At 39.8% G+C, this 27,898-nt stretch overlaps 2 protein-coding genes across 6 annotated transcripts in view; both read right to left on the bottom strand.

The window, feature by feature from the left end:
• Window positions 1-122: 122 nt before the first annotated feature.
• Window positions 123-8,798, bottom strand: LOC105451230 (gustatory receptor for sugar taste 64f-like). Of its 5 annotated transcripts, none has more exons than XM_011691564.1 (12): window positions 7,091-8,098; window positions 4,635-4,702; window positions 4,401-4,548; window positions 4,138-4,256; window positions 3,852-4,046; window positions 3,412-3,521; window positions 3,047-3,217; window positions 2,673-2,827; window positions 2,236-2,401; window positions 1,800-1,889; window positions 1,389-1,481; window positions 123-413 (listed from the first exon to the last, which is right to left on the bottom strand). In XM_011691564.1, exons 1-12 carry the CDS (start codon window positions 7,180-7,182, stop codon window positions 408-410), a joined length of 1,413 nt encoding a protein of 470 aa, XP_011689866.1. In that variant the 5' UTR covers window positions 7,183-8,098; the 3' UTR covers window positions 123-407. The 5 variants fall into 5 exon arrangements, with proteins under 5 accessions (XP_011689866.1, XP_011689864.1, XP_011689862.1 ...); XM_011691562.1 differs by lacking the exon at window positions 123-413 and adding an exon at window positions 8,596-8,798 and having other exon boundaries at window positions 900-1,481; window positions 7,091-7,250; XM_011691560.1 differs by lacking the exon at window positions 123-413 and having other exon boundaries at window positions 900-1,481.
• A 5,366-nt stretch (window positions 8,799-14,164) lies between these two features.
• The window catches only part of LOC105451315 (one cut domain family member 3-like), a 15,502-nt gene continuing 1,768 nt past the window's right edge, over window positions 14,165-27,898 (bottom strand). The window contains exons 2-4 of the mRNA XM_011691683.1: window positions 19,738-19,918; window positions 15,669-15,932; window positions 14,165-15,207 (exon numbers count right to left, since the gene is read on the bottom strand). Coding sequence (XP_011689985.1) covers window positions 15,146-15,207; window positions 15,669-15,932; window positions 19,738-19,918 — 507 coding nt within the window. The 3' untranslated portion in view covers window positions 14,165-15,145. The remainder of the gene's footprint in view (window positions 15,208-15,668; window positions 15,933-19,737; window positions 19,919-27,898) is intronic.

Below are 27,898 nucleotides of genomic sequence, written 5' to 3'. Positions count from 1 at the left end.
TATTTATACATTTAGATAAGTTAAAGATATATGTTTTGCGGGTTTTAATAAAATCTTTCAATCTCTGACTACTATTTCTACGTAAATGTAATTAAAAAATAATAATAATATTTGCTTTGTACAATATTCTTATATTTAAATAATATAATTTTTTTATATTTACATAACAGCTTTTATCGTTTACAGGTAATGTTTACAGAAGTATTGCAATATAAATCATAACAAATAAAATAGATTATGTGCCCTTTAATCCATTCCTGTGGATGGCGGTGTGTTGTCCGCGTTTAAATGTACAAGTGCAGTATATATTATATATTGTCTTGTAACAATATTAGATCATCAATGCTGATGAAACGTCCTTTTCGCTTTCCTTCAGAGAGTTCAGAGTATATATCGGATTAATCAAATCAGGACTAAAACAAAAAATAAAGTAAGAAATAAAATAATATTTAAAAAATGAGAAAGGAATATATTAGAGAAAGAGAGAGAGAGAGAAAAAAGCATCATTTATTCAGCACTCTGGGATATATCAAGAGAGAGAGAGAGAGAGAGAGAGAGAGAGAGAGAGAGAGAGAGAGAGGGAGGGAGAGAAAGAGATATTATAAAGAAAATAAAAATAGTATTACATTTAAGAAAACTTTATTTATTATAACATAATTCGCATACCTACTTATCTGAAGTAAAATTACAGAAAAATTACCATAGGTAATGCGAAAACAGAAGACTGGAATCTAGCGAAAATTTTATTGTACTATATAAAATATAACGAAATATAAAAACTATAAATTATATTCATATTAAAGAGGAAGATCTAAATTATTATATAAAAAGCAAGGAGGAAATTGATTGCAAAGGAGGGGAAGAATCAGAAAATTGTCATAATAAAATGCAACAATGTATGAAATGCAGTTTAAAATTTATTTAATGATAGCATTTATTATAATAGAATTGTGCGATTTGTAATGTCAATATAGTGATATAGATGATGTAGTGATATATATAGATATAGGTGTACGGGCGTGTAAAAATGAAACAGATCGGTACATTTCAAAATAAACAGTCTGCAGTTATATCGCAACAACTACCAAACTGTAAACATTTTTTGTACGCAAAGCATATGATTTAACAAAAGTCAAACCTTGTTGTTCGTGAAACAGGCAAACAGAGAAACGGTGGACTAATTTCGTCAAATTTCGTGACTGTTAAAAGTAGTGTAAGAGAGCCAGAATAAATGAGTAAAAAAGTGTGTAAAATGGTGTATAAGAGCGCAGAATATTTGTATTTACACGATAAACTCTATTTCAAAACTCGTGTGATTTTTACAGATGCAGAAGCAGGTATAGATGTTTAAAATCCTTAAAAATCTTTTCGAAAGCTCTCTACTTCACCTCGCAAGCGTTCGTTATATTCGACTGGTCCACCTGCTGGAAGGAGTTAAACTGTACCAAAACCAGTTCATAAGTCACGATAGTCCCAGCAACCTAAATCATCATTCGTAATCGGAGAGAGGATTTATATTATTTAAAATTAATATAAATTAATAAAAACTAATATAAATCTCGTTTTAATGTCAAACGATAGCTCTTTCATTGTTTAGTTAAATTAAATATGAAAACTATTGTAGCGAATACATATATTTTCAAAATTTTTTTAAAAGATATAATAGACACGTACCTGTGGCATGCAAAAATAATTGAGGAAGGAAGCAAATAATTAACAGTACTTCGCAACGCGATAAGTTGGCTTTTCAGTTGAATAATTAAGCTATATTTATAGCTTGCTTGAACTGTCGTACTTACGGTTAACACGAGGCCTCTCGTCACGGAGAAGAATTTCATTCCTGTCAGGCTTACATTATCCGTGGTTACTTGCGTCAAGAATCTTGAGACCTGCGCAACGTTGTGTGCAAATTTATGTGCGAACTTACGTGTAAATGAAAGAGAGCGATCGAGAAAATTAATATAATAATCTTATGTATAAATAGTGTTATTTTTTTTCTCATAACCGACGCCGTATATAATCTTCCGCAAGTTATAAACCTTTGCAAGTTTCTTGATCACAAGAGAGGAAACTTTTCTTTAATAAAAAGTTTCTAATTTATTAATAACGCATGAAGAAGATACATGTTGAAAGTTATTAGATTTTTACTTAGAGCTTTCTCTCTCTCGAATTGTCGTGTGTCACGGAAATTAATCGATCCGAATCGCATAATAATATTTCTCTCGGAATACAAACCTCGTTGCTGTAACTGGAACCGGAGACGCTGTACAAAATCGGTGCCGGCAGACGGGACTCGTCGTGAACGGAAGCCGCGTACAGGGACACCGCCATCGTTCTCGCCAACAGAAAGCCGAAGGAGTAGCAAAAGTAGATTTTCCGCACGATGCCGCGTATTGGACTGCTTAAAAAATTCGTGAACAATTTTACGGCATTCTACTTTTTCCTATAGATACTCTCCACGATGTAACTTTCGACATAATACATCATAAAACTATCTTACGTTAGAACAAAGTTTTGTGCTAATTCGCACAGAATTTACAATACCGTGAATATTAATCTACACATATTAAATATATTTATGAGCAAACGAAAAATTTTTATACTAGTCTCTACTCAATGTACAATTTAGAGAAAAATTGTTACAAAATATTAAAGTGTTAGATGTAATATACTTGAAGGAAAACAGCAATTGAATACAGATGAAGTACAAGTCGGTAGCGAAGGACAGAAGCACGATGCACGAGATGTGAGAGTCCACTCTGCGCGTAAGAGTCGCCAAGTGATTATAGTCACTCCTGGCTTCGGCCCACCACCACTCCGGCATCGCCTTAACAACGAGATGACAGCGGCGAGTTGTTAGTAGAAGCCAAGATTTTCACGTCGTAATCAACAATTTTTTTTTCTCGACTCATCATTATTGCAAGAATTGGATTGACAATTAAAAATAGACAACAATTTGAGTAGAGGGCACAAATACGTGCATGGAAGGATAAAAAAGTTCTTACGGGAGAAGGTATCAAATATCTTATAACAGATTGCACTGTACCTTTCCCCGTATCGAAAAAAGACGACTGTTCAGCTGTCTGAACTGGTCCGCCAAAGCTATGCTGACAAGAATAAGAAACAGATCGACGAAGTTCCACGAGAATGTGCTGAGGATATTTATAGTTTCAACCACGATCCCCTTCCAGAGAATGTACGGCATTTTTGCGAAGATCTGTATAAAATTGCCGATTAATCATGATATTATACGTTAATTCAGCGATAACGTAAGCACAAGCATCATCTAGCTCTCAAAAATTGTTTTTTTTTATTTATAGAGAAAAGGAGAGACAACGCGTTTTTAACGTTTATATAGATTTGATTCTAAAATACGGTAAAATTATAAATCAAGCATATCTGAAGTACTACCTGAGGAAATTGCAATTTGAAATAAGTACCGGCAATGTCCGGGTCACCGCGAAATTCTGCGCATTCTACCGCACTGAGATACGCAGAAAGCACAGCGGCACTGTGTTCCACTGTAAAAATATTTAATATAAATTCACATTCTTTATGCGCAATTTCGACATATACACTGCATCTATGTATTAACATACAACACTGACATACAAAAAACAGAAATAGTTAAAGTATAACTAGGTTAATTAAACGTAATTTATTAATAAGATAAACTAGGCCACGTTAGTGTGATTACCTTCAACAAAGAAGTTAGCTCAAATAAGACTTCCGTTGAAAATAAAATGCGTAACAGAAAGTGAGAGAGAGAGAGAGAGAGAGAGAGAGAGAGAGAGAGAGAAAGAGCGCGCGCCCACGTAATCTTTATTTCATTTGTCACGATCAGCACTCACCTAATGCGAGCAACATGACAACGGCGGTTACAATTTTGAAACGAGTTGCGAGAGTGGTCTTCGAAATCCGCCGATGTCTCGAGGTGAATTCACGTTCCAGTTTCTCCCAGGTTAACGCCAGGCAAGGCCACTGCATCGCCAGCCGAACGAACAGGACGGCGGTCACCAGTGCCGTGGCGTAGAAAACGAAAGTCGCTGGTATTTGACATAAGTATCGCGCTTAGAAACCGCGGTGGACCAGCGGGCTCCTCAAATCCAATCCGTTAGCAAGGATATACCGACTTACTCATTTTCGTGGAATTTATCCCCGAGGTCAACAGACGCACGAGGTTGGCGATCGTCATGGCGAGCACCCCCAGGAAAGCGATCGCCGCGTACAAGATTTTCGGGCTGCGCCATGTAAATCTGCGGGACAGAGAGATTCGTGACGCGCACGTGAGAACTCCGATCGGAAAGGAGAGAGATGTTAAACAAAACAAAAAATCGAAGGAGCGCGAATTGAACTCGTGATAAACGACTCGAACCGTAAAATCGTTCATTTCCGCCTACCGAAGGTACGAGGCGTCCGGCTTATAGATACCACACACCGGAAGCATGGAGAAACATTGGGCCAGCACGATGATCGGTCTCATGGCCGCGTGCAGGCTATCGGTGGAAGGATTGAAGGTGTCCGACGGAGGCACGACGGGTGCGAGCACTGAAAAGCCGTGACAGACGATGTGATCGAATTAATTTGCAAATTTTTATATTTTTGATATTTTTTGGGGTCGAGGCCGGACTTACTTTCGGGCACCACCACGTCGGTCTTCATGGGGTCGAACCTGCTGTTACGCAAGCTACTCTTGGGCGATCTGAAAACAATTCCTCTTACTCTGATGGAATCTAACACGTCCGCCACGATTCCCGTCGCGCGCTGCTTGCCAAATCATCTAATCGAATAATTCTCAATTCGATACAGTCGGCTGCATCTTTAAAAACGGGATGCGTTTGACGGGATAAGAATGAAATACGCATTTCTCCTTTTGCTATTGAATCAGAAAGTGCTTTATCGACCGCCACATTTTCAACGTATATACTCATAAAATATACAGACGTTAAAGATTTGTTATTCGACTTTTTGGATGCAAAGAAATCGAGACAATTTGTATTCGGGATCTCTTCGATATTAAGGCATTCCTCGACAAGTAAAAAATATGAGCCAATTAGCATTTAATTAATTAATTTCCTCCGTTTACGCATACACGCTTAGAACATGGGTTTATTGCTCCCTCTCCCTTGTAGTTTGCTGCCTTCGCTTAACACCCATTTTGCACCGTTAATCGAGCACGATTTTTTTCCCTCCTTCTCCGACGGAACTTTATCACTCGGAAACGCACCTTGTATGAGGCACGCCACGGCTTACGGTGCGCACAGAACACGATCGCATGACGGACAGAAGATAGAACTCGTTATTTCTGAACTTTATCATACGGCGAGGTGGCAGGGCCGCGAAGGGAGTTTTATAAACATCGCAGGTTCAATAAATGTCCACTTCGGACAGCCAGTGGAAACTCGGGGCTGCTGGAGGCCTCGTCCTCGACAACGAAGCGCGAGAAACTCGCGCCCCGTTGAACGGAGAGGGAGTAATACGCGCCACCGAGAGGCGAATCACTGACGTCATCGTCGCGTACGACATTGGAAAATAATTAAATATAATTCGCCGTAATTCTCACGAATTTCAGAGAATCGAGTCCTCCATCAAATCATTATCATGCTACTCGTATATTTATCGAACGCAAAAAAATAAATAATTCTTATTTACCTTTCTCTTTGACGGTTTCAAAGATAGCAAGAGAATTCAAATATTGTTGTTTCTAGTTCTTGCAATTGTTTTTAGGAGAAAAGTTAGCTATACAAATTGAACTGTTTAATTTACTTGTTAATTTCAAAATTTCAGATACAAACTCGCTGCCGAACTTTTTCAAATTCTCACGTTATTCATGAATATTATAAAATATATTTATTAAAATATATTTATGTAACAGAGACAAATTCTTCTATTTTTGAAAAATATTTAACTATATTAAGTAGAAAAATATTTAATATTATTACGTTGTTTTGCATGTTATGCGGAATAAAAAATTGCAACGTGTACCGAATAAACTTTTCATAGAAGGATGTAGTGCAAGTTCACATGTAGTTGCGATACGATCGTTTAAATAATTAGTCGTCGTACAATGTCGATCATTCTAAGCTCTCAGGTATAAAAGACAATCAACAAGCCAATGCGAGAAAACCTTGGCACGCAAGACTCGTGTAATAACTCGGGACAATTTCCATCGCGCGGCATTTATTATTTTTCCGTTTATGATTATATAGAGTAACATATCTAACACACATAATAGTATCTAATACACAACAAAATATGAATGTTATAATAATATGACAAAGAACGACAATAATAAAATCTATACAACACAATGTTCCTGTAAAGTCGATTATTCGCATATAGGTATATAGAAGTTTATTCATGTCGCCTTTCCGCGATGCCTATTGGTTTTCTAGCCGCGCTTATTTCATCGCGGAATTAATAATACTTTATGAAAGATTATCACTGCAATTTATTTTTAAAAAGCGAAAAGTAAAAGGCCAAATAGCGCGCGCGAAACGCACATCTGTGACGTCCAGTAAGTAAAATTTAAGAAATATCAGTAATCTGATATTTCTTCAATTTTAAAGTAACTGTGTGTTGCTCATGTAGAAAGAAAAAAGATCAGTCGCGATTAATTTCAAATGTGTGGGTTTCGTGAATTGCACGACTATTATCCGAGGGTGCTAGGATCATTAAATTGAAATGTTTACACACAGTTGTCTTTGTTGGAGAAAGGGCGTTTATTTGCGAATCGTAATTGATAAATCGATTTTTATTATGCAGAGTGCTCGTTAGCCAGGTTTTCTCTCGACCGTGCCTGGGAGTTTCGTTAGTTTGCCCCATTTAAAGAGATTAAATTAAATCGGTCGAGTATCTCATCTTCAACTAAACGTTAAATAAAAGTATCCGGATCAAATGTCGCGCTCGTGTCGTGCCCGAACGTTGAGCGATAAATCGTAGTTTCTCTTGCTTATGATATTCTACCGATATAAAATAACTAACTTAAACTGACACTACTTTTTTTTCGACATTAACGTAAAGACTACTTCTTGTAGCAGCAGAAACATATCGCGAAATTCGCGATATGTATATAATTTGTGCTACTTACCGAACATTAATCATGATAGGATGTCGAGACTCTTTTCCAGCGGTCCACTGAGAATAAAGCATGCTATGGACACCTTTTGTATTCTCATTCATCTCCGTTACCGTGTTAAAATTTTCCTAATGGTGGACATCGCACGGTTCTGTCAGAGCTTTTTTGCGTCCTAAAGTCAAGTCGGCACACATTTCTACATGAAATTCTACACAAATAAGCTACTACATGTAATCTAATTGAAAATACATTTAACAACTATGATAAATGAAAAATGATTGAAAAATATTGGCAAAAACCAAAGAAATAAATCGAAGATGGAATCACGTATCGTAAAAAGCGATTGAAAGACAGAAGTTTTCTCGTATATTTTTTACAAAATGCAAAGGGTAGAATTGAAAAGAATTGACAGTTAAATCCGTTTTATAAAATCAAATTCTCAGTCTAGAGAAAAAAGTTAAAAATAATTAGTCCTCTCATTATAATGATTCGGAATTAAAGACACCGCATAAAATCGAGAATTAGTGTTCAGAAAAGTTTAGAAATAATTAGAAAAAGAAGTGCATGATTATAAATTCTTTTGGTATTTTGCACAAGAATGACAGATTATTTGCGAGCGCGACGTTAATTTACAGAATAGAATTTTGTCGATCTCTAATTGTATTTTACATGTTTTTTTTACGAAGCAAGATATACATAGCTGAAAGGCTTTAGTACGCAATAAAGAAAGAGAGAGAAAGAGAGAGAGAGAGGGTAAGACAATGTGAGGCGCGAGACGCAAAACAATGTCGCCTGCCGCGTTCGGACGTGCACTGACAGCCGTGGTGGTGGGTACCCCTATAACTTATGCGCTTATTGTCTCTATCCCGCGTGTAATCTTTGCTTGCATAGGCCGGAGAAATAACAGCCTCCAACAGTGCCGCACGGTTGTAACGCGGTTCTCGCTCACCTGTGTATGCGGCGCGATTTGACACACCTGACACGCGTCCGCCTTGTCGCGCGTATGACAAAGGGGGTACTCAACCTACCGCTTATATACGATTCGCGTTATACGTGTAGCAAAATCCTCCCTCTCAAAATTGAACACAAGTGGAGTATTTAATTCACGTGTACACTTTCGATTTCGTCGTATACGAATGTTCTTCGACGTAAGATTTTTCCGAGGAAAAATTTGGAGATTTTTAACGATAATAAGTTCGGCAGATGAAAATTCTTGTTGTATTTGTATATTCCAATTTACACTGGAATAAAATAGAAAAAAAGTTACAGATGAATCAGGGTGTTGAATCTGCGAATACCTATACGCGAGGCGCAAGTAAAGTCGAGTAATCGTATTAAGCCTCGTCAGCCTCGAGTGTTGAGTAAAAACTACGACGGACGATGATAGCCGCTTCGTGGAAAACGTCAACCCTCAGGATTAGACGTGCACGTGGAAAACGCGAGTTTTTTTGCGCTGTTTACTCAACGCCTCTGACGACCGGTTATATGCATCAAATGAGAGTGTGCATCCATCATACCTTTCACTCTCGCCTATCTCAAGGATGCACCTGTCGGGGCTCGCGAAACTGATAAGCGCTCGATGTCAACGCGCAAATGTCGGCCGTGGTCTTGAAATCTCTGCATATCTAAACAACTGCATATCTAGCAAAATCTCTCTGCCGACAAAATTGTTACGTTTCGCACCATTAGATGTGATTGTTTTACGATTCGAGAATATAATTAATAAAAAATGTTACACATTTTTTGCTGAAAATTAATAATTACAACAATTTTATTAATTCATTTACGAGTAAATGAAACAACAAAAAAAGAGACATATCAATATAACGATCTCTAAAAATAAATAATAGCTGGAAATTCAAGCTCAATATGATAGAACTTTAATTATGCGAAGCAAATTCTTTGGCACGAATGGCACGATTGAGATTCTTTTTTTCTGCTTTTTCCTTTCTTCTTTTTTTTTATTTGCATCACGGTTGCTGAGAATTAAAACTACGATTTTGCCTAAATGGATTAATAAAAAAGGAAAGAGACATTAATATGACGATTCGCGTGAATATAAATAAAAAAATAGATGGAAATTCAAGCTCGAAATGATAAAATTTTAATAATTCGGAGCAAAATTCTTCGGTACAATTGATTCTTTCCTTTTTTTTGTTTTTCCTTTCTCTTTTTTTATTTGAATCACGATTGCTGAGAATTAATAATTAAAACTACGATGTTAATTCGACTAACTGTATCAACAAAAAAGAACGAAAGAAATACATCAATATGACGACTCACATAAAAATTAAAGTAAGCTGGAGATTTAAGCTCGATATGATAATGAGCACTTTATTTATGCGAAACAGATTCCTCGACATGCGAGCAGATTCCATTTTATTTTTCTTCTTTTTTTTTGGAGCATGTATTTTATGCGGTGACATTTAAAAGTGCGGAAACAGCAGCCGCGTATCGACGGTAATTCGCTGTTACATTTTACAGAGGACGCCGAGCTCTCATCACTGAAATAGGTCACTCCGGTACTCTCTCTCTCTCCCTCTCTTTCTCTCCCTCCCCCCTCTCTCTTTCTCTTGCGCCTTCTCGCGCGCGCTTACAGACGCTTATGCAACGGTGACGACGGTGCCCGTCTTTGTCCAATCCTCTCACGGGCATTTTCCCGGACGACGCGCCACGTGGACGGCGTCTCGTCTTCCTGACAAGCTGTGCAAACGGAATTTTCCCATTGTCCCGCCACACCTGCCCACCGTTTCCCCGATGCGTGGCACAGTATGCGCGCATACTTTCCGCATGCAAGCGCATGCTGCGGTTCGTCCCGCAGACCGCGGCCTACTTTAATATATATATCCTCCCTTTATTATCTTCCTTGCGTATATTGTTCACGCGAGAGAGCCGATAGATTCGCGCTTACCGCGAAGACCACCTCGCCGCGCCGTTTAACAGCCGTCGCTTTCGAGAGGGAGGAGGGAGGGGGGGAGCATCTCGCGATAACGTCGACCGTCGTCACCGCCGCACTTAAAACGTCGTCCGCGCGTCGTTGCGCCGTTCATCGGATACGCACCTTGGGAGGGAAAAAAAAAATTATCTAATTTCTGTCTCCTCGGAGAGCATCTGTCTTCAGAAATTTTTTATCCACAACTACAGAAGTACCGTTCTTTACATCGTAATACAATTTCAATTTAGATTGATACGTTTGGAATTGTATTCATACCACGTTTACGACATGGTGCCGTCTCTTCTTCGATTTTATATCCCACATCGGACTTTTTACAAAAAGAAATTCTCTTGTGTAAAATAAATTTTATGGGAAGTATTTTTATACCGGTAAAACGTAATAGTGCAGTAATAAATGAGATGACAGATAACCATGAGCAATCTGCCATCAAATAAATAGATTATATTTTGTCGCACTTTAAAAGGAAATTTTTTTTATATAGAAAAGAATTTTTATGAGAAGTATTATATATATATATATATATATATATATATATATACGGTATAAGTAAATGACAATAAATAAGCATGAAAAAATAATTGACTAAGCGATCTGTTGCCAAATCTAATAATAGCTTTATCTCAGTGGATACTTGAGAGCCTTATCTTCTCATTTGTTTTTATGATATTTTAGATTTCAAATAACGACTAAAAGGCACCTTTAATTTCGTCCTCACCGAGGTACTACAGGAGCTCATTTCAACCAACGCTCGAGTGTACGCAATCCCGCGAGACGAGAAAATACCTTCCGCGCGTTATACAGGGACTGGGAGGGGATGGTACGGGCTGCGACGTAAGGAGTCTGCACACGTTTACGAATCAGAATTTGTATTGTGTTCCCACGGGTAGAGAAGTAACGTACATCCGTTTTACAATCGTGTGTGTCGGATCTTTTCCGCACGCCGCGAGTTTCCTCGCAGAAAATATCTGGCGCTCACGCACAAAGGCCATGGGGGGGATAAACTCGACCGCCGCTCCGCCGCGCCGCGGATCGATCCCCTTATTATTTTTTAACAATAATTGCAGCGGTATCGTACAGTATACGCGTTATCCGGGGCGCGTGGATTGCGTGGGCGCGATCACGCCGTCCTATCGCGGCCCCGGATCGGCGACGTGCTCGGAAATCATTTGCGTCGAAATATATACTAATCGCGGACGTCGCCGCGGCTATCGTTCGAGTGGATCGGGTCTGTTTCAATTCCGCTTTTTTTTTCCTCCTTTATCGTACAAACACCCGTTTACAACCGTCGACCGTTATTATCTCCGGTCGGAGCGCGATTATCGTTATTGACTACGAAAAGCAGGTACGCCGGTGAAAAACACATTATCGATGCTCTCGGGATCCCCCTCCCGCCCTCCCGCCGTCGCTCGAAAGCGCGCGATCGATTCTTAAATTACAAGCATCGAACGATTAGATAGCGCAACACGAATTTGATTAGAGATCATTTATCGTTGCTTATCACACATGTTCTCCGCGGAATATTTCGGCGAAGAAGTCTTAGCGAGAGGTCTGGTATACCCCGGATAATACGGCTGACAATGAAATAGAGGGAGCGAACTTAAGCTCCCCCCCCCCCTCTCTCGAATATTATCGGTGCAGATACAAACAAACTCGTCTCAATTTTTATCGCCCAGAGCATTTTGCGTCGTAATACAGATTGCTAAGCTATATATACGAACGTCTCCTTCCGTCTCCCTTAAGGCTCCTGCCCAGCCACCGCGGCTACATTGAAATCGTCACGTCATAAACGAAGAAATGACACAAAAGTTTCTTGCGTCCCATTTTTAAATAAAGAGAATTTGGATGAAATAAAAAAATGGAATCGCTTTAAAAAAAACTTGTTAAAATGGATGAAAACTATCCTTTTCCCCTCTGACGCAGTCAGTAAATAGTCGTAAAAGACACGTAAAGTGAAGCCTATTATAGGCTTCCAAATCCAAGTGTAGATCTGTAGTCACATTTTACGCATTTATACGCGTGTTATATTTTTACACATTTTATCTGTGTTTTGCACAGTTAAATGCATATTTTTTACACGCTCACACATATTATTGTAAAATTAACCGTGTAAAAATATGCATTTAGCTGTGTAAAACACAGATAAAATGTGTAAAAATATAAATGCGAAAGTTACTACAGATTTACACACTTGGATTTGGAGTGTATTCAGGCAAGAAAACTCGCGATTTGACAACTGTTGAAAGGAATGGAAAATATGCTTTTATGTATAAAAATCAATAATAATTTTAGTTTCCATTCATTTTTACGACTTTGGTACAAGTACGGGACAAGTCACATTTTCACAATCAAGCAAATAATAACGAAATGGCAATAACGCAAGACAAAATTCGTCGTCAAAACTTTTCACGGTAAGTCACATACAACATATTTTGTAGAATTATTACGGTTTACGACTTGTAACACCGAAATGTGACGTATTATAGACTGTAGAGAACGGGCCTAGCACGTACGACAAACAAGCTTCTAATTTCTACCGCGATGTAATGTCGTCATCGTCAACGCGAGGTTCGTAACTGACTAGGCAGAAGCCTTAAAATTCGCCAAAGATGAATGCCCCTCGAAGAGGGACACGCGAGTCCAAAGAAGAAAAAAATGTTTGTCTATGTCACGCGGGGAACGTGATCCATATTCTCGCCGCACACTTCACGCCAAGTCCCTAAATCCTAATATTAACTTTCGTTTGCCCAGCAAAAAAAAAAAGAAACGCAAACGCGCCTGAGACGAACGTCGCGAACGACCTCGTATTCAGCGTAATACGTATTAAGAATACGGACGTGCGCGCGATTACGTGCCTATATATACAGACTTAATCGTACATTAAACATACCTTATTGATTAACTTAACTAACTATGCTTCATATACGCATGTTCGTGAAAATCCAGGACAAGCTCGCGATCCAAGTGAACAGTAGTCGTCCCCTCGGGTAATCTATATGTATATATATATGTATATGTACACATTCGCTATTACACGCTATTGTAACCGCCTGTGATTCCATCTGTACGAACATCTAACGCGCGTTTCGGCCGCTAAAAATGATGTACACTCTCCCGGTGTGTTCGCGCATTTACCGTTGCTACAACGTTAACGTTACAACGTTAATGAGAAGAGTTAATCGCAACTGGTGACGGGGAGAGAGAGAGAGCGAGCTGGGTAAACGCGCGGCGTTTAATAAAATTACGCCGTGATACTGCATCGCGTAATTCAAATGTCGCGAACGCGATTTACGTTTTTCCACGGTAAATGTTTAAAGGAGAAATTACGACCGTAAAACTTTCGAGTTAATTTTCGCCCGACGTATATCCGGTTAGCGCGTTTTCCTCGAAACCGTGTTGATAAGGCTCGCTCTCTAAACATTTTCTCACCGCGACAGCCGTAGAAATCAACAGCGAAATTTATTAATAAATTAAATATGGACTACGAGCCTGAGCTAGGCGAAATGTATTTTTTCGGCAGAAAAAAAAGCCGAGCGAAAACGTCTCTCGTCGGGAGCGCGTGTAGAGTTTCGGCCGCATTAAATCTGACTTAGACTTACAATTAGACAGATTCCTCGGCGGCGTGTTGACATTTCGTTGGCGAAAAAAAAAATCTCGTACAAGGCCGTTGTTTCTTGCCGCAACCTAAATGCTGGTTGCATTGATCGATGAATTTGAAACTGCGGGGGCTGGAGTTAAGGATTCAACGAGAGAGAGAGAGATACCAGGACACTCTCTCTGTTATATATTATGTATGTTGCAGCAGCGACGTCACAAAGTACGCAATTTTTAGGAGGGATGCAGTAATTCTACGACATACGATTTAATTAATACTCGTATTTATCACGAATACACTGTGCATTAATATCATTGTCGCTCTTGAATATTAAAAGCGTTACAATTAGTTCTCCCCGCTATCCACATGTAGGGCAAAACTTGTAAAATTTAACAACAGCACAAAGTGGAAAATTCTACATTGGTTTAACGAGTTCTTCTTGGTGGCACGTATTTTTTCCCCATTGGCTCCTCTTTTTATAATATTTTAATTAATAGTCGCATAATATAAAATGAAAAGGGCTTTTGTAGAAATTTTATTAAAAATACGTATCGCATGCACAAACATATACACACACATGCATACATAACCGCCGTATTTTTTAAATAGCATAGTTATTAACTAAGCCAGAGTCGAGCCAAATATCATATCACATTTAGCAAATTTAGCTGCTTCAATATTTACTTTGCCAGTTTTAATACGGAATTCTGCTTTAATTCTAACAGAGTAGACAGTAATATGTGAATAATATGATAAAATTGTCAATTATTTAACGTAGAAAATGCTGAAAAGACATTCTTCACATTTCATCTTTGACTCGCATTTCAAAAAGAAGAGGAAATAAAAGTGTGAAATTATAGATAATTCAGCATTTATTTATCTGCTTTCGTTCACTGGCCGTGAGTCAAAGTACAACTCACTTTTAATTTCGAGATAAACGTGCATGAGTCTAACATTCCGCGCAAGCTACTTGGACTTTCTGTCTGACGAAATTGTCTGCAATTCCGTTGGTACCTCTTTATTCGAGTCGCGGATCAGATCTTACCTTAACGGCATAAAATCATTGGTTCCCCTTTGAGTGCTATTCGAAAAATTCATTGTACAAACGAGATAAAATCCATAATTTGCAAAGTTTACCTGCAAAGTCAAGAGCAAACCTTACAATTTACGATTTTATACGATTTCCTGCGAGTGAAACCTTCCATTTTCCCTTCGATTCCCTTCGAGCCCGAGCTCTCTGTCAGCCTCCCGTCAAATATTTTCTAACATGCCGTAGCAGGCGTCGATGCGTAGACGACGATTCGTTTACGCGCGTCAAGTCGTTCATCGATACATTCTATCCAATAACGTGAGCCAAAGAGAGCGTTCGAGAGGAACTTCGTTCACAAAAACGTGCTCTTCCGTCGCGAAATCGCGCTTTCGTCGTCGTCATCGTCGTCGTCGTCGTCGTCGTCGTCGTCGGTAATGGGAAGGCCCAGTGTCGCGATAGCCAGATCCGCTACGAAGCCTCACGGGCATGTCAGCCGTGCTGCTTCGACGTGCTCGGTATGCTCGGATCCTGTCCGCTGTTGGTAGAATGATCTGCAATATACGAGGTCTTAATAAGTGATCCAGCTTCCCCTTCGAAAGGACAAAAGATTGCACGCGGCCATCGAAAATATAACACCAGAAGGGAAACAATAAGGGTCCATCTACAGTGCGAGTAGTAAGTCGTAAGCTGTAAAAAATTGACCAATCATAGTCGAGTATTCTTCTCATATTCGACTATGATTGGTGTGATTGAATTTTTTACGGCTTACGACTTACTACTCTCATGTTAGACAACCCTTAATGTTTCTTCCTCCAGAATAAAAGAATACGATACGCGAGAAGCTTTGCTTTGTAACATTCCGGTGAATAAATCAGTCGAGCGCAAACACGTGCACACTAAAACGGTCCCGAGAACGAGACAGGATAAACAAAAAAAAAAACTTTCTTTACTCGATTTATTATTTACAGTTTCCCCATATTTCGAGCGGCAACGGAATAAGACGGATTGACACCTGTGTGGGTGGACATTTCCTCGAAACGATCCGATAGGTCGGACAGGCCGGTCTCGGCGTGTCGGCCGAGGATGTCCGGTAGCGCGTTCCTCCTGCCGGTCCTTCCGGTCGACATGAACTCCTTCGAGTTGTCGCCGTTCTCGTAGGAGCCGCCCGGGGTGACTGAGCCGCTCGCCCCGCCGCTCGCGCCCTTGTCACCGGGTCCGTCCCCGATTTCCTCGGGGCCCACCGGCCCCGCTCGCCTCGGCGTCAGCATCCTCAGCACTGCAAAAGATACGCCAAATCCTGTGTGTTTACGTGCACGACGCTCCGCAATTGGAGTTTTCGAACGCCGCCTCGGGATATCTCCTTTGATTTTGCAGAAAGATCTACCGCTATTCCGAGATCTTCGATAAAGCGTGTCGTTCGATCCTAATTAGTCTTCTAGTCATTATAGTCACCTTTTACCGATTATTTTGGTACAAAATTAATATTCCATTGTTTTAGGTAACTCAGAAAAACGCGATTAGAATATGAGCTCTTAATTTTTTACGCTTTTCTTCTCTTCATTATAATATATGTATATACATGTACCTTTCGTGGAAAATATGAAGATATTCGTGATATCATTTAACCGATGTCTTACAACTAGATAAGAAATTGTAAATAACGTTCGAAATAACGAAAACAGAGAAATGAAAGGATAGAAGCAGCTATCAAGTCTCATGTACCGACGCTGTGGATTGCTAATTAAACTTCGGTGACCCAGAATTATTAATTAGATTTCACAGAATCTAGCAGGCGGCGGTTCAGAGAGGCATCAAAAGCTTTGAGATATAACGATGATAAAGTCGATTGAGATTTATAGCGACAGATATGGCACAGGCAATTTGACAGCACATTCTCTAATACGTGGTAATGTTATAAATGCTACGAGTACACGTTGAAATGTATAGACATGCAGTTAATTAAATATATACAATTTCATGATTAATTACACTTCCAAGGCTTGATCGTCACGATTTCATTATCGCGGTCGTATCAAATGAATTTTACGCGAATTAAAAGCTATATATGAGGATACAAAGATCCTCTCTACGCGCGAAGCTCTAGTTATCACATACCTTCGATTTAATTGTTATAAATTATAATTTTGACAAAAGAGAAAAAAGTCACCCGAGCGAAATGTTACATCGCGTATCGTTTTAAACGATTTCTTAAATGATGTCGGGCACTAAAAAGCGCCATACTTGACTTAACACCGTCGCCAGTTTTTCGTTGTATTGTACAGCTCCTGTCCATGTCATAACGATAGTTTAATTCGTTAATTACATCGTGGCATTTTAATTACGTTTCGCACTTTACGGCACGAGCACACGCGAGATCGATCGTGCGGGAGAACACAGCGTCGCGCGCGATTCAGAAATAGAGACCTTTTCATGCGGTATTCAGTATTGTATACATTACGCTGAACAATGAGATAAAGAGACGCATTTCAGCATCTCTTTACGCGGCATTTACTAAAAGGATTAAAGCATACACTCGTTTGGGGAAAGTCCCAATTGTACTGTCAATTTATCACAAGAAACCAACAATTTATCTTCCCGCTGCTCCGAGGGAGAAGGGTTTCCGGTGCCTATTAATCCTGTTTTCGCGAATTATACCTTATGTATGCCAAGCGCCGTATTGCAAATGTATAACAAAACAAATTTAAGGCTGTGTTAAAATTATCACAAGAGCGAATAATGTATTTAAAAAATTCTCACTTTATGTTAAAATAAGCTCGTGCACGAAAAAAATCGATATCGGCGAGCACGATATGCTCCTCCCTTTCGCGGGGTTGCGCGATTGACTCTTCGCGAGCACTCACCTAGATGCCTCTCCGGCGACCTGAAAAATTTCCTCGTGCCGAAGGAAAACGCGAGTTCGTGCGCGATCGCGACGACGGACGACTGATCCAATTGTAAAGCGTCACCTTCCTCGCGAGCCGGCGGCGGCTCCGGACCGCCGCCGGCGACGTCGTCGAGAGGTTTATCAGCCGTCTCGGCGGATTTGTCCGTCGATGCGTGTCCCATATCTACGAGATTCTCGTAGAGATCGTGTGTGCCTCGCGATCGATAATCGTAGCGCGATCGCGTACGTGTGCCTCGCGATGACAACCGTGGCGTACGCCGCGCGAAACTGCCGCGGCGGAAAGGAGATCGTCGGTGGAAGAGCTGCACGAAATACCGGCGGTTTAAATCGCGCTTACGACGGCGCCGTGTACACGTGCGTGTGTACACAGCTGACGAGAAAATGGATACACGTCGAAACTACTCTCGTCCACGAGAACGTCGATTACCTCAGAGACGATTTTTTTTTTAATTTGATGAAAATTTGATCAAACGCCGCCTCTCTTCGCAGTTTTCTCATTTTCAATATTTAACGCTTCGATAAATTTGGATCCGTGAGGATTTACCTGCTGAACTTTAGTCGAAGTTAATTGAAGACTAAAATACCGTTGTCTGTTAGCGTATATACGTTTTAGGAGTCCTGGTCCTTAAAAACGTCTGAAATTTTGTGGTTTATGTTACTATTAATGTCTCGAAAAAGATCATCGTTTTCAAAGTCGTCGAAGATATTCAAACGAAAAAGGGATAATCATTAGACACTGTGTATCCAAAGATATAAACATTGATGTGTCCTTTGGCATCTGTTGCCTTGAAATAAAAACATTTCGAACGGTATCGCGATATGGAATCAGATCGCATTCGTTTCCATGTTAAGCTGATATTAAATTGCGAATTGAAGATTAGAATTTGATCAATCAGAATTTAATTTTAATTCGTTCTTGATTTTGATCGGTCGAATTCTAAGCTCCAATTTGCAATTTCATACTGCCGTGGTAGCTGCGTAGTTTGATACAGACTTTATATGCGATAATATATTATACATGCGATTATTATACGCGATTCACACCTCGAGCACGTAATTTTACGTCATCCGGTATACGCGCGAGTATCTCGATGCAGGTGATCCTTTTTCCAGTGCAAAGTCTTCCCGTATTCATCCTATTACTACATCCAGTACATCCTATTAATCACGAGCTGCGTTGGAGAAATTCAAATAAAACCTGCTTGTCACATTTGCGAAATACGTGTGTGTGAGACGACAAATTTTACAGGCGGATTAACGACGCAGTTAGCCGCCTTCCCTCCCCCCGCCGAGCTGCAACGTGCGTTTTTAATTTGTTCTTATCTTAACCCATTATACCTTCGCATGCGATGTTAGTGACGTGTTTTGCAAAGGCGATATATATATTTACGTGGCGATAGCGATGCAAAGTGAACCACGCGAGGTCGATCCCTCGTGTAAGCGCGGCCAATTCGCGAGGATCAAGTTAATTGCTCGCACTAGAGCCTCGCGCGCGATGCAACGACTCCGAAGCAGATACAGCGGCTGCGATTAGGAAAGAACGGTGCGGTAAACGTCTCTGAGAATGCGCAGATGACGCGACTGAAATTTCGCGAAGTAAATAACTGTAGGTATATATATGTATATATGTATATCGCATCTCGCGGGTGAAATCGATAAACCGCCGTCATCGCGGGGCTTTCGCTTTATCTCGAAACCTCTCTCGCCTTATCTCGTTTTCGCTATTTTAATGTGTCCCACAAAGATTATATATAATGCCGATGAAAAACGCGCCGAGATCGCGAATTGATTTCAGCGCGAAAGTATCGCGCGCGTTAATATCACGCTTATTTGTACACGAACCATTTCCAAATAATTAAACACTCGGTGTTTACATACGCCGAGCACATTCGTCGATACGCATGCTTAGAGTTGAGGGCAGCTCGCTGTTAGCGAATCGCGCGCTTAAAGCGTCGCTTCCTGAAACACGCTATCGATTCAATTCGGGCACAAGCTTCCGAGGAATCGTTTCGCGGAGCTCGCAGAGAGGATTCTACGTCGCAAAACGATTCGCGAAGGCGGCAACGGAAGAAGATCAGACAGATTAAGTTAGTGGGCGTGGGTTAGTTCAGACGCGGCTTTGGCTGGATTAGTTGTTATGACAGCACGAAGATTAGTTTACAGCACGAGACGGTACCTTTTGCACGTGTAAGCCTCCTTCGATATCCCCTGCGCGACGCATAGCCGGAAGTGGCGAGGCAATCTGCCGCCGCGGCGAGGAACAACCGCCGCCGCGAGGAACCGCCGTCACCGCTGCCGCCGCCACCGCCGTCGCCGTCGCTGCCGCCGTCGTCGGGCAGCACTTTGCGCAGCTTCACCTAATCGCACGTATTACAAACCACTCTTATCGTCGAAAATCTACACGACGCCGTCGGAAACCCGGACGAATCAGATAAACGGCCAGAGCGTCGTGAGCTCGGCCTGATGAGAATATCGCCGAGAGACACGCAGAGCCTGTGTGGGAAAATTCTACGTCCGCGTTCTTTTTTTTGCGCGGAAAACAAAAGGTGCTTCCCGGAAGCCACACGATTGACTTCAATAATTCCATTCTTCGTGAATTTTTGTATAGCGAATAAAAGCTTGTTTCTCCGAAGGTCAGTCAAGATCAAAAATATTTTTTAAGGATGAATTAAGGATTTTAATAATTTGATTAAAATAAAATATATATGTATAATAAATATATGTAGACTATATTAGACTATATTAGAAATATATGTAGACTGTATTCGCTATATCTCCAAAACGGAGCAATTTGACTAGAAATATTTAAAATTCAAATATTGAAAATGTTATATAAATATATTCATGAGAACAAGAGGCCGAATTAATCATATAGTATAAAGTAATTTTAATCGAGTATAGTATAATAAAATAGTTTTGTTTCGAGTTTTTTGCAATTCTCCCCCCGCCGTTAATAATAAACTACGGAAACTACGGAAATGATTAGTATGTCACGAATAGAGGTAGGTAAATCTTAATACAAAGCAAACAAGATCAAGTCTTTGTATTATGGTAGACTGTTTCCACGGGCTTAACGTATTCATATTTAACATCACACCGCAGGAAATGATATCTCAATGATAGATTACAAAATAACAGACTATGAAATGATAGACCATAACGACACTCGATAATAGACTGCAAAAATAACTAATACATTACGACTATGTGCAAATCATCATGTAGAATCAGGAAACCAAATCTATTTTATTACGAGGGACAAAATGTGATTATACGGATATATACCTATTTATATAAATGTATACATATGTATGTATGTATATAACATATAAATAATAATTACCAATTAATTATCAATTCATTATCAATTAAACAGTTATATTTTTAATTAAATTTATTGTAAAACAAGATAGAATCTCGTCCGAATTATCGTATGGCGTAAACATTTTCGGGATTGGCTTTTTCGGTGTTTGTCTTTAAATTTCAAAGCACACGTATATGCATCACCACGTCGCACAGATTTAATCCCGCGAGGGACGTGGAATGCATTTCCGTAAACTGCGCGTCCAACCTTGGAAGATAATGTCAGTCGTAATACAACACACGTCGGAGCGGTAATACGAGCGCGGTATACGCACACAATCGCGAAGGTGCTTTATATTCATTCATGATTCATACACCCACCCGTAGCGCCCGATTGTACATGATAAAACTGTTTACATTGTCGAACCTGGGAAACACCGCGGGGGGAGCAAAATGAGAGAGAGAAGGAGGAAAAGAACGCGGAATTGAACAATATTAACGAAAGAGCTAAAATAAGTCCGTCGTCGTAAGATAATGACTCGACAATTCCAGAAGGCAACGAACGATAAGATAATCGCTTCCACGATCCTCGTCTCTAGCGAATTTCCTCAAAGGTAGGTTTTCCGACGTCTCGCGGCTTGGATTCTTCGAAACCATGAAGGTTTTCTCCTTCTCCTTCGAAGAGAACGAGAAACAGTTATGTAAAACGTAATTACTTCGAGAACCCAGGCTGTACAAGGTGCTCGATTAAGAAAGTTCCCGTCATCCTTTGCCAGTGCATTTTTTACGAATTCTACAAAGGAATTTTTTTAATCGAAGTTTTCTAATTTTCAACGCATTTCAATTTTTATTTTATATATTTGTCAAATAATAGAAGATGTGCTACATCGATCCCTCAAAAAAAAAATCCCTGAATAATAAACGTATTTTTTTTGTAATAATTGTAAGCACGGAAAGAACGATTTTGTTGAAAGATCTAAAAATTTTACTGAATACAGATCTGAAAATTAATTCTTGTTAAATCATCAAAGAATTTTGTTGGGATGTTAAAAATAATAAGCATTCTCTAAAACATTTTGATATTTTAGCAATTATTTTGACTTTCTCACAAAATTATTTTGATTATTGAACAAAAATTATTTTCAGATCTGGACCCAGCAAAATTGTTCTTTCCGTGAAGGCAAATGCGCGCGCGAAGGTGACAAATAATTTTGCATATACGTTCTGCGGAAGAAAGAATGTAATATTCATTTCTTAATGCAGAATAAACATTGTTGCAAGTTAATAGGTACGCGCATCTATCAGAGAGCTAGAAATACAAACACGCGTATTCAACGACGTTAAAGCAGATGTACGTTGAAAGAAAAAAAAATAGAAGAAGTACATTGCAAGGAAAAATCTCTGACGCAAATCAACGTACCGCTTCGACGTTGCAACAAGCATTTTACTTGCATAACCAGAGAGAGAGACGCGCGCGATAATACTTCCGTTATTTAAAATAATAAATAATACAGCGACACAAAGATGCGGCTATTTATGCGAGGTCTCGCTTCACAACCTCAATAGATCTTACGCGATTATGCAGATTTCTGTATGAATACCTATTATGCCGGTATTACAGAATTTCAAATCTCAAGGGAAAAAAAGTAGCAACAATATTTCTCAGTATAACATTTCTCAGTATAACATTTCTCTGCTGACGAAAAAATAAATTAACGCGCGCCAAGTTTACTCTAAATAATATTTTCACAAGCAAACATAAGCGTAAGCCGCGTTTAAATGTTGTATAAATAAATATAATTTTATTAAATAAATTACTAGCTCGTTACTGTAAACAATAGTCAGGATAAAAGGCCAAAGACGAGCGAGATACGGGTGTCAGTTAATATTCCATATAACTATGCGATTTTACATACTCTAGCTTCAACGAACTGCATGCCGTTACACTTTCGGATTCAATGCAGCTTTGATTGAAATAGAACCGTATCATCACGCTGTTAAACAATTTAATGAGTATACACGGAAAGGACGATTTTGTTGAAAGATCTAAAAATTTTGCTAAAAACAAATCTAAAAATAATTTTTTGTTGAATTATCAAAATAATTTGTTGGAATGTTAAAACTGATAAGTATTGCTATAATACGTTTTGATATTTTAGCAGTCATTTTGACTTTTACACAAAATTATTTTGATTATTAAACAAAAATTATTTTCAGATCTGGATTCAGCAAAATTGTTCTTTCCGTGTACTGATATTCACTTGCATCTAATAAATTACCCCCCCCCCTCCCCGTCACCAAATAAATGCTAACTTGCATTTATAGAAGAATCTACTCCCCATGAATCTGTAAAGAAATTTATTATTGCAAAAAAATATCACCTTATGTTCTCAGCCAGGAATCGAACCTGGATCTCCACGTATTTGGCCTCTTCTCCAGACTATTGTTTATAATTTTATTGTTTTCTCACATCGATAAAATAGAAAAATTGCAGGTGAAATGCGTTAATTCTCTTCCATTTGCGAGAGCCATGCGGCCTCGAAAAAGATTACGCGTGAAATTTCTCAAATACCTGAAATTCGTCTCCAAATATCTCCGAGGGAAATTTTACTCTCTACTATATCAATGGAAATCGGATGCGGATCGAAAACTCGGGTCGTGTTACTTTTTCACAAACAAATAAATCCTCGAATGATACCTGAAAAAAAATCGGCGGACGTGCGTGTCGCGGAGGCTTATCGGAACAGAGCGATCTGCTGATCGGTTAGAATAAACGGTCGCACGTCATCGTATGCACCGAGCTCGCGTCGATACTGCACGTCATTTACTCGCCGATGTAGGACCAAATTGAGACCCGCTTTCGATCAGGGACAGAGGACCGTCTTTTCGGAATATTAAGGCTTCTGACACGTCACTCGGGGCGGCTATATTGGATCATGACGTCAGAGGCGACGTCAAACGAGAACGAAGTCAAACAATAAGTCTTTTTTTTTTCTTGCAATGCACGTCTCCGGAGTGAATGAATTTTTATCCCGCGTCGCGCTTGCAAGTAATTATTCGCGTGTAAACAGTTAATTATGTTGTCTTCTGCCTGCAAGATAGTTTTTTTTTATCGACACGAATTTATCTGTATCTCGACTTGTACTGCGGAAGTTGCATGCGGCACCTCATTCCTCTTCTTATGTCGTATCTAATTTAATACAGTTAATGATGGATTCACGCTGTGACATCTCTTGAGAAAAAAAACATTTCGCAATTAGCATAGATGGATTTTACCGCGTCGATCGAGACACAGAAGCTGCCGTGACATTTGTATTTCTCTAAATCTCATTTATCAACATTTGCAAAATAACGCGGACGAAACGCGGGTGAAGGAAGACGCGGTTTCTCGCTTACTCTCGCTATTTTTAGTGCAGGTCAGGTGCGTGATATATGTATTTTCGTCGCGACGACGGGGGAGAGGGGCGGGTACAAAGTGAGAGAGCCGCCACTCAAAGGGGAGAGAGCTGTATAGATAATTGGCATAAATCGGCCCTTTATTTAGGGGTCGCATATATGTAAAGTCGCGGCAGCATAGTCAGATACTAATTGGAATCGCAGTGCGTGGGCGGAAAATGAAGTCATCGCCTACAGTCGTTAACATAGCATCGTTATCCGTGTAAATGACGTAGACACTGCGGCGAGCGTTTCTCTCTCTCTCTCTCTCTCTCTCTCTCTCCCTCTCTCTCTCTCTCTCGCGCGCGCGCGCGCACGTGTTACGCCGTCTAAAATTACTTTAATTTAGGATTCAAATATCTGAAGTGCAAGAATTTCTCGCGACTCTATTTCATTAAATTTATTACGATACAATGCTGACAAAGTGAAGAAGGTGATGAATACTTTCAAGGTACACGGCAATATCAGACGTAATTATCTAGATGAAAAGAAATAAATTATTAAAATAAATTTCAAAAACTTTTATGCGTACTTTAATAGACTTTTCGCTGTTAATTATTGACGAGGATATTCTTTTGTTCGCTGATAAGCCGTCTCTAACTCACCGCGATGTCAAGTCCGACCCTGACACTCGCATACCCAGCGAGATGACATAATGTCGCAGTGGCGAGTAATATTCTATGAATATACGCGGAATTCGATCGGGCAATAATAGTGTCGTCTTTATTGAATCGATATAATCCGTCGTTTGCATGCCGAAGCCTCAATCGAGCCGTATATGCTCATCCACGATCTCGCGCGCGCGAAAGGTCCCACACAGAAATCTTTCGCGGAATGCGAACGGACTTTCCGTGACTCTAATTGTAAGTGGCTGCCTATATATTATCTGGCGTATCATCTTTCTGCGAAACAGATTTAATATTCACGATCAGCCGTTGCCGTCGCGAGGGATGACGTCGAAAACGAGCTCGCCGCGTGCGGAGCTTCGGCCACGAATGACGACAGAGTCGGCAGGCAGATAATTGCAATCTGTGCCGTCGAAATATAATCCAGAGCGAGAGAGATCGATCTTACGCGTCTCTTCGACTTCTCGGTACACATCTGTATTATTGTCCGCGCACTCGGCGTCTTCGCGAGCCGATCGATACGCCTTGACAACTGCGCGAGGTAGAACGAGGAAATTTACTCGAGATAATAAGGTCCAATCTCGGAAAAATGGGAGCACAAAAGAACGCCGAGAATGTTATTGATCGCCGACACCGGCGTGCATATATGTGTGTGCGTGCGTGTAAGTGTTTCGCTTTCTCAACGTATACCTATATATATAGGTTTATCGAATTTTTTGTTAACGCATTCGTCCACGTATTTACATCTTATAGTTGTTAACGAGAAATCAACAAGTCGGAGATAAGAATCCCGATAAGTTACACGAGTCGCATAAAAGCGAACACGGTGGACATCAACGTTCCTCATTTCGTCACGCGATCTCCATGAAACATTAAGCAACGTGTATAACGACTACGTCTTAGAATTGTCTTTAGCCTACGTCTTATATGTAAGTCGTATATAAAGACGGAAATCATGACCGCGCGAGTTAAAGAAAACGTCCTAATTCGTTCGAGCCTGTTTCGCGAGTCAATTTACTTGTCAATTTATTAAAATGAAGAAGAATTTTCCCCGACGCGATTGCTCTGCACGGCTGCGCCGCGCCGGCGCTAATGACGAAATCGGATATCGCGGACGGTCGATTGATTCGCTTTGAAACTCCCAAGTATTTTCTTTCGCTCCGGCAATTCTCAAATGTCATTTACGAACGGGGGGAGGCGTTTAATCGTATAATTTTACATAATCGCATTTCACATTTGAAATAGGACACCGTAATTCCGTCGAGTCGACTGTCATTTAACGGTGACACGAGGACGATCTCGGTTGTTCCATAACAACTCGGGGGGGAAAATTGATCAATTTCGACCATGCGATACACCAAAAGTATCTCTCGCGCATCCAAACAGCTCGGCCTCGACGTGTATTACATTGACGTAATACGACTCTCGCGCAGTAAGTAATCAACAAGCAATCGAGCGCCCGCGCGCGCAAGATAGATCCGATCGGCGCGGCGACCCGAAAATGAGTTCAGGGAAGGTTTCCCTTGTGATTTCTCAATCACACGTTATACCGGCATTGCCCTTGACTGCGACGACTCGGCGCGGCGTGACGACATCGCATGACGAGAAAGAGGAGAAACGATTATTCGGGAAGCATTATAGGGAAGACTCCCTACCTCCCGGAGCTATTCGAGACGTCCTTCATTTACGGATGCTTTGATCAATCTCGGTCAATCTATCGCAGAAGCGCGCAGGGACCGATATATATAGTTTTCAGATTACAAGCGGCTGGAAAGGTAGAAAGTTTCTCAAATCATATTAAGCAGCCAACAAAATCTTATTCTTGACTTTTTAGACACTTAAATTTTACGTACTTGTAATTATTGTAATTACCAGACTTGATTTTGTAGAAATATATAATTACGAAAAGATACACGGAAAAAAGAATGGTTTTGCTGAAGTAACTAAAAATTTGAGCTAGAGATCTGAAAATAATTTTGTTGAAATTATTGACATTACAATAATTATGTAGAGTACTTAAGCAATGATAATTATGATAATAAAAAGTTTTGACATTCTACTCCAGTTTTGTACATTTTACAAAATTATTTTGACGGTCCAAAAAACATTATTTTTCAATCTATTTCTATAACTAAATTTTTAGAAACATCAGCAAGATCATATTTTTCATGTATTTAACCTAACAGAAAATTAATAAATAAAGATGCCCTCGATCTTTGTTAAAGAAAAATCGAGTCAAGTTTTGTGAAACTGTGTCTCGAAGATGAAAGATCTTTAGTAGGTCTGATACTAAAGATACTTTACTAAGATACTTTACTAAGATACTTTATATATATGCTAAAGAGACTCTTTAATGCAGTGGTTCTTAACTTGACTTTCAGAATATATTCTCTCCTCTTAAGAAATAATTTAGAGAGTTTATCGATTAGTCGATAAGAATTACGCGACGACGGAGAATTAAATCGATTGTTTTTCTATTTTTTTCAAGAATTAATTAGCAATTAATTAGCAATCCAGGTCGTTCCATAAAGAACGCGTGTACTGTTGGTTAGGAATCACTGGTATATAACGATCACAATACGTAAATGTCATAGTTATGTTACATAGAAATGGCGGAGTGTATAGAAGTCGCGTGAGAAGTCCGGGAATTCCGATCGATCACCAACTTCGAGCCAAGCCGGAATTGAGCAGTACGTATGAAGAATAACAAAATGTGACGTGAAGATCCAGCCGCAAGCGCAGAGATTCCATTAATTTCCAGAGAATAATCCTGCGCCGATGCAGGAGGATACAATGCGGATGAAGGATGCAAGGCGGCGTCAAAGGCTTAAATAATATAATCGATAGTTCAGCAACGAGAGATTGCCTCTAATTGTAAAGCGAATAATTGTGAGAAGTAGGAAGAGAGGAAAAGATAAAACATAATGTGTGCCGCGTTCTTAAAAAATGAGTCGACAAGGCACACAGGGGATA

The sequence above is a fragment of the Wasmannia auropunctata genome, unplaced genomic scaffold, assembly GCF_000956235.1.
Source record: "Wasmannia auropunctata unplaced genomic scaffold, wasmannia.A_1.0 LD336053.1, whole genome shotgun sequence".
NCBI classification, from domain to species: Eukaryota; Metazoa; Arthropoda; class Insecta; order Hymenoptera; family Formicidae; genus Wasmannia; species Wasmannia auropunctata.
Note: the sequence above shows the minus strand (reverse complement) of the source record. Positions and strands in the feature narration are given on the sequence as shown.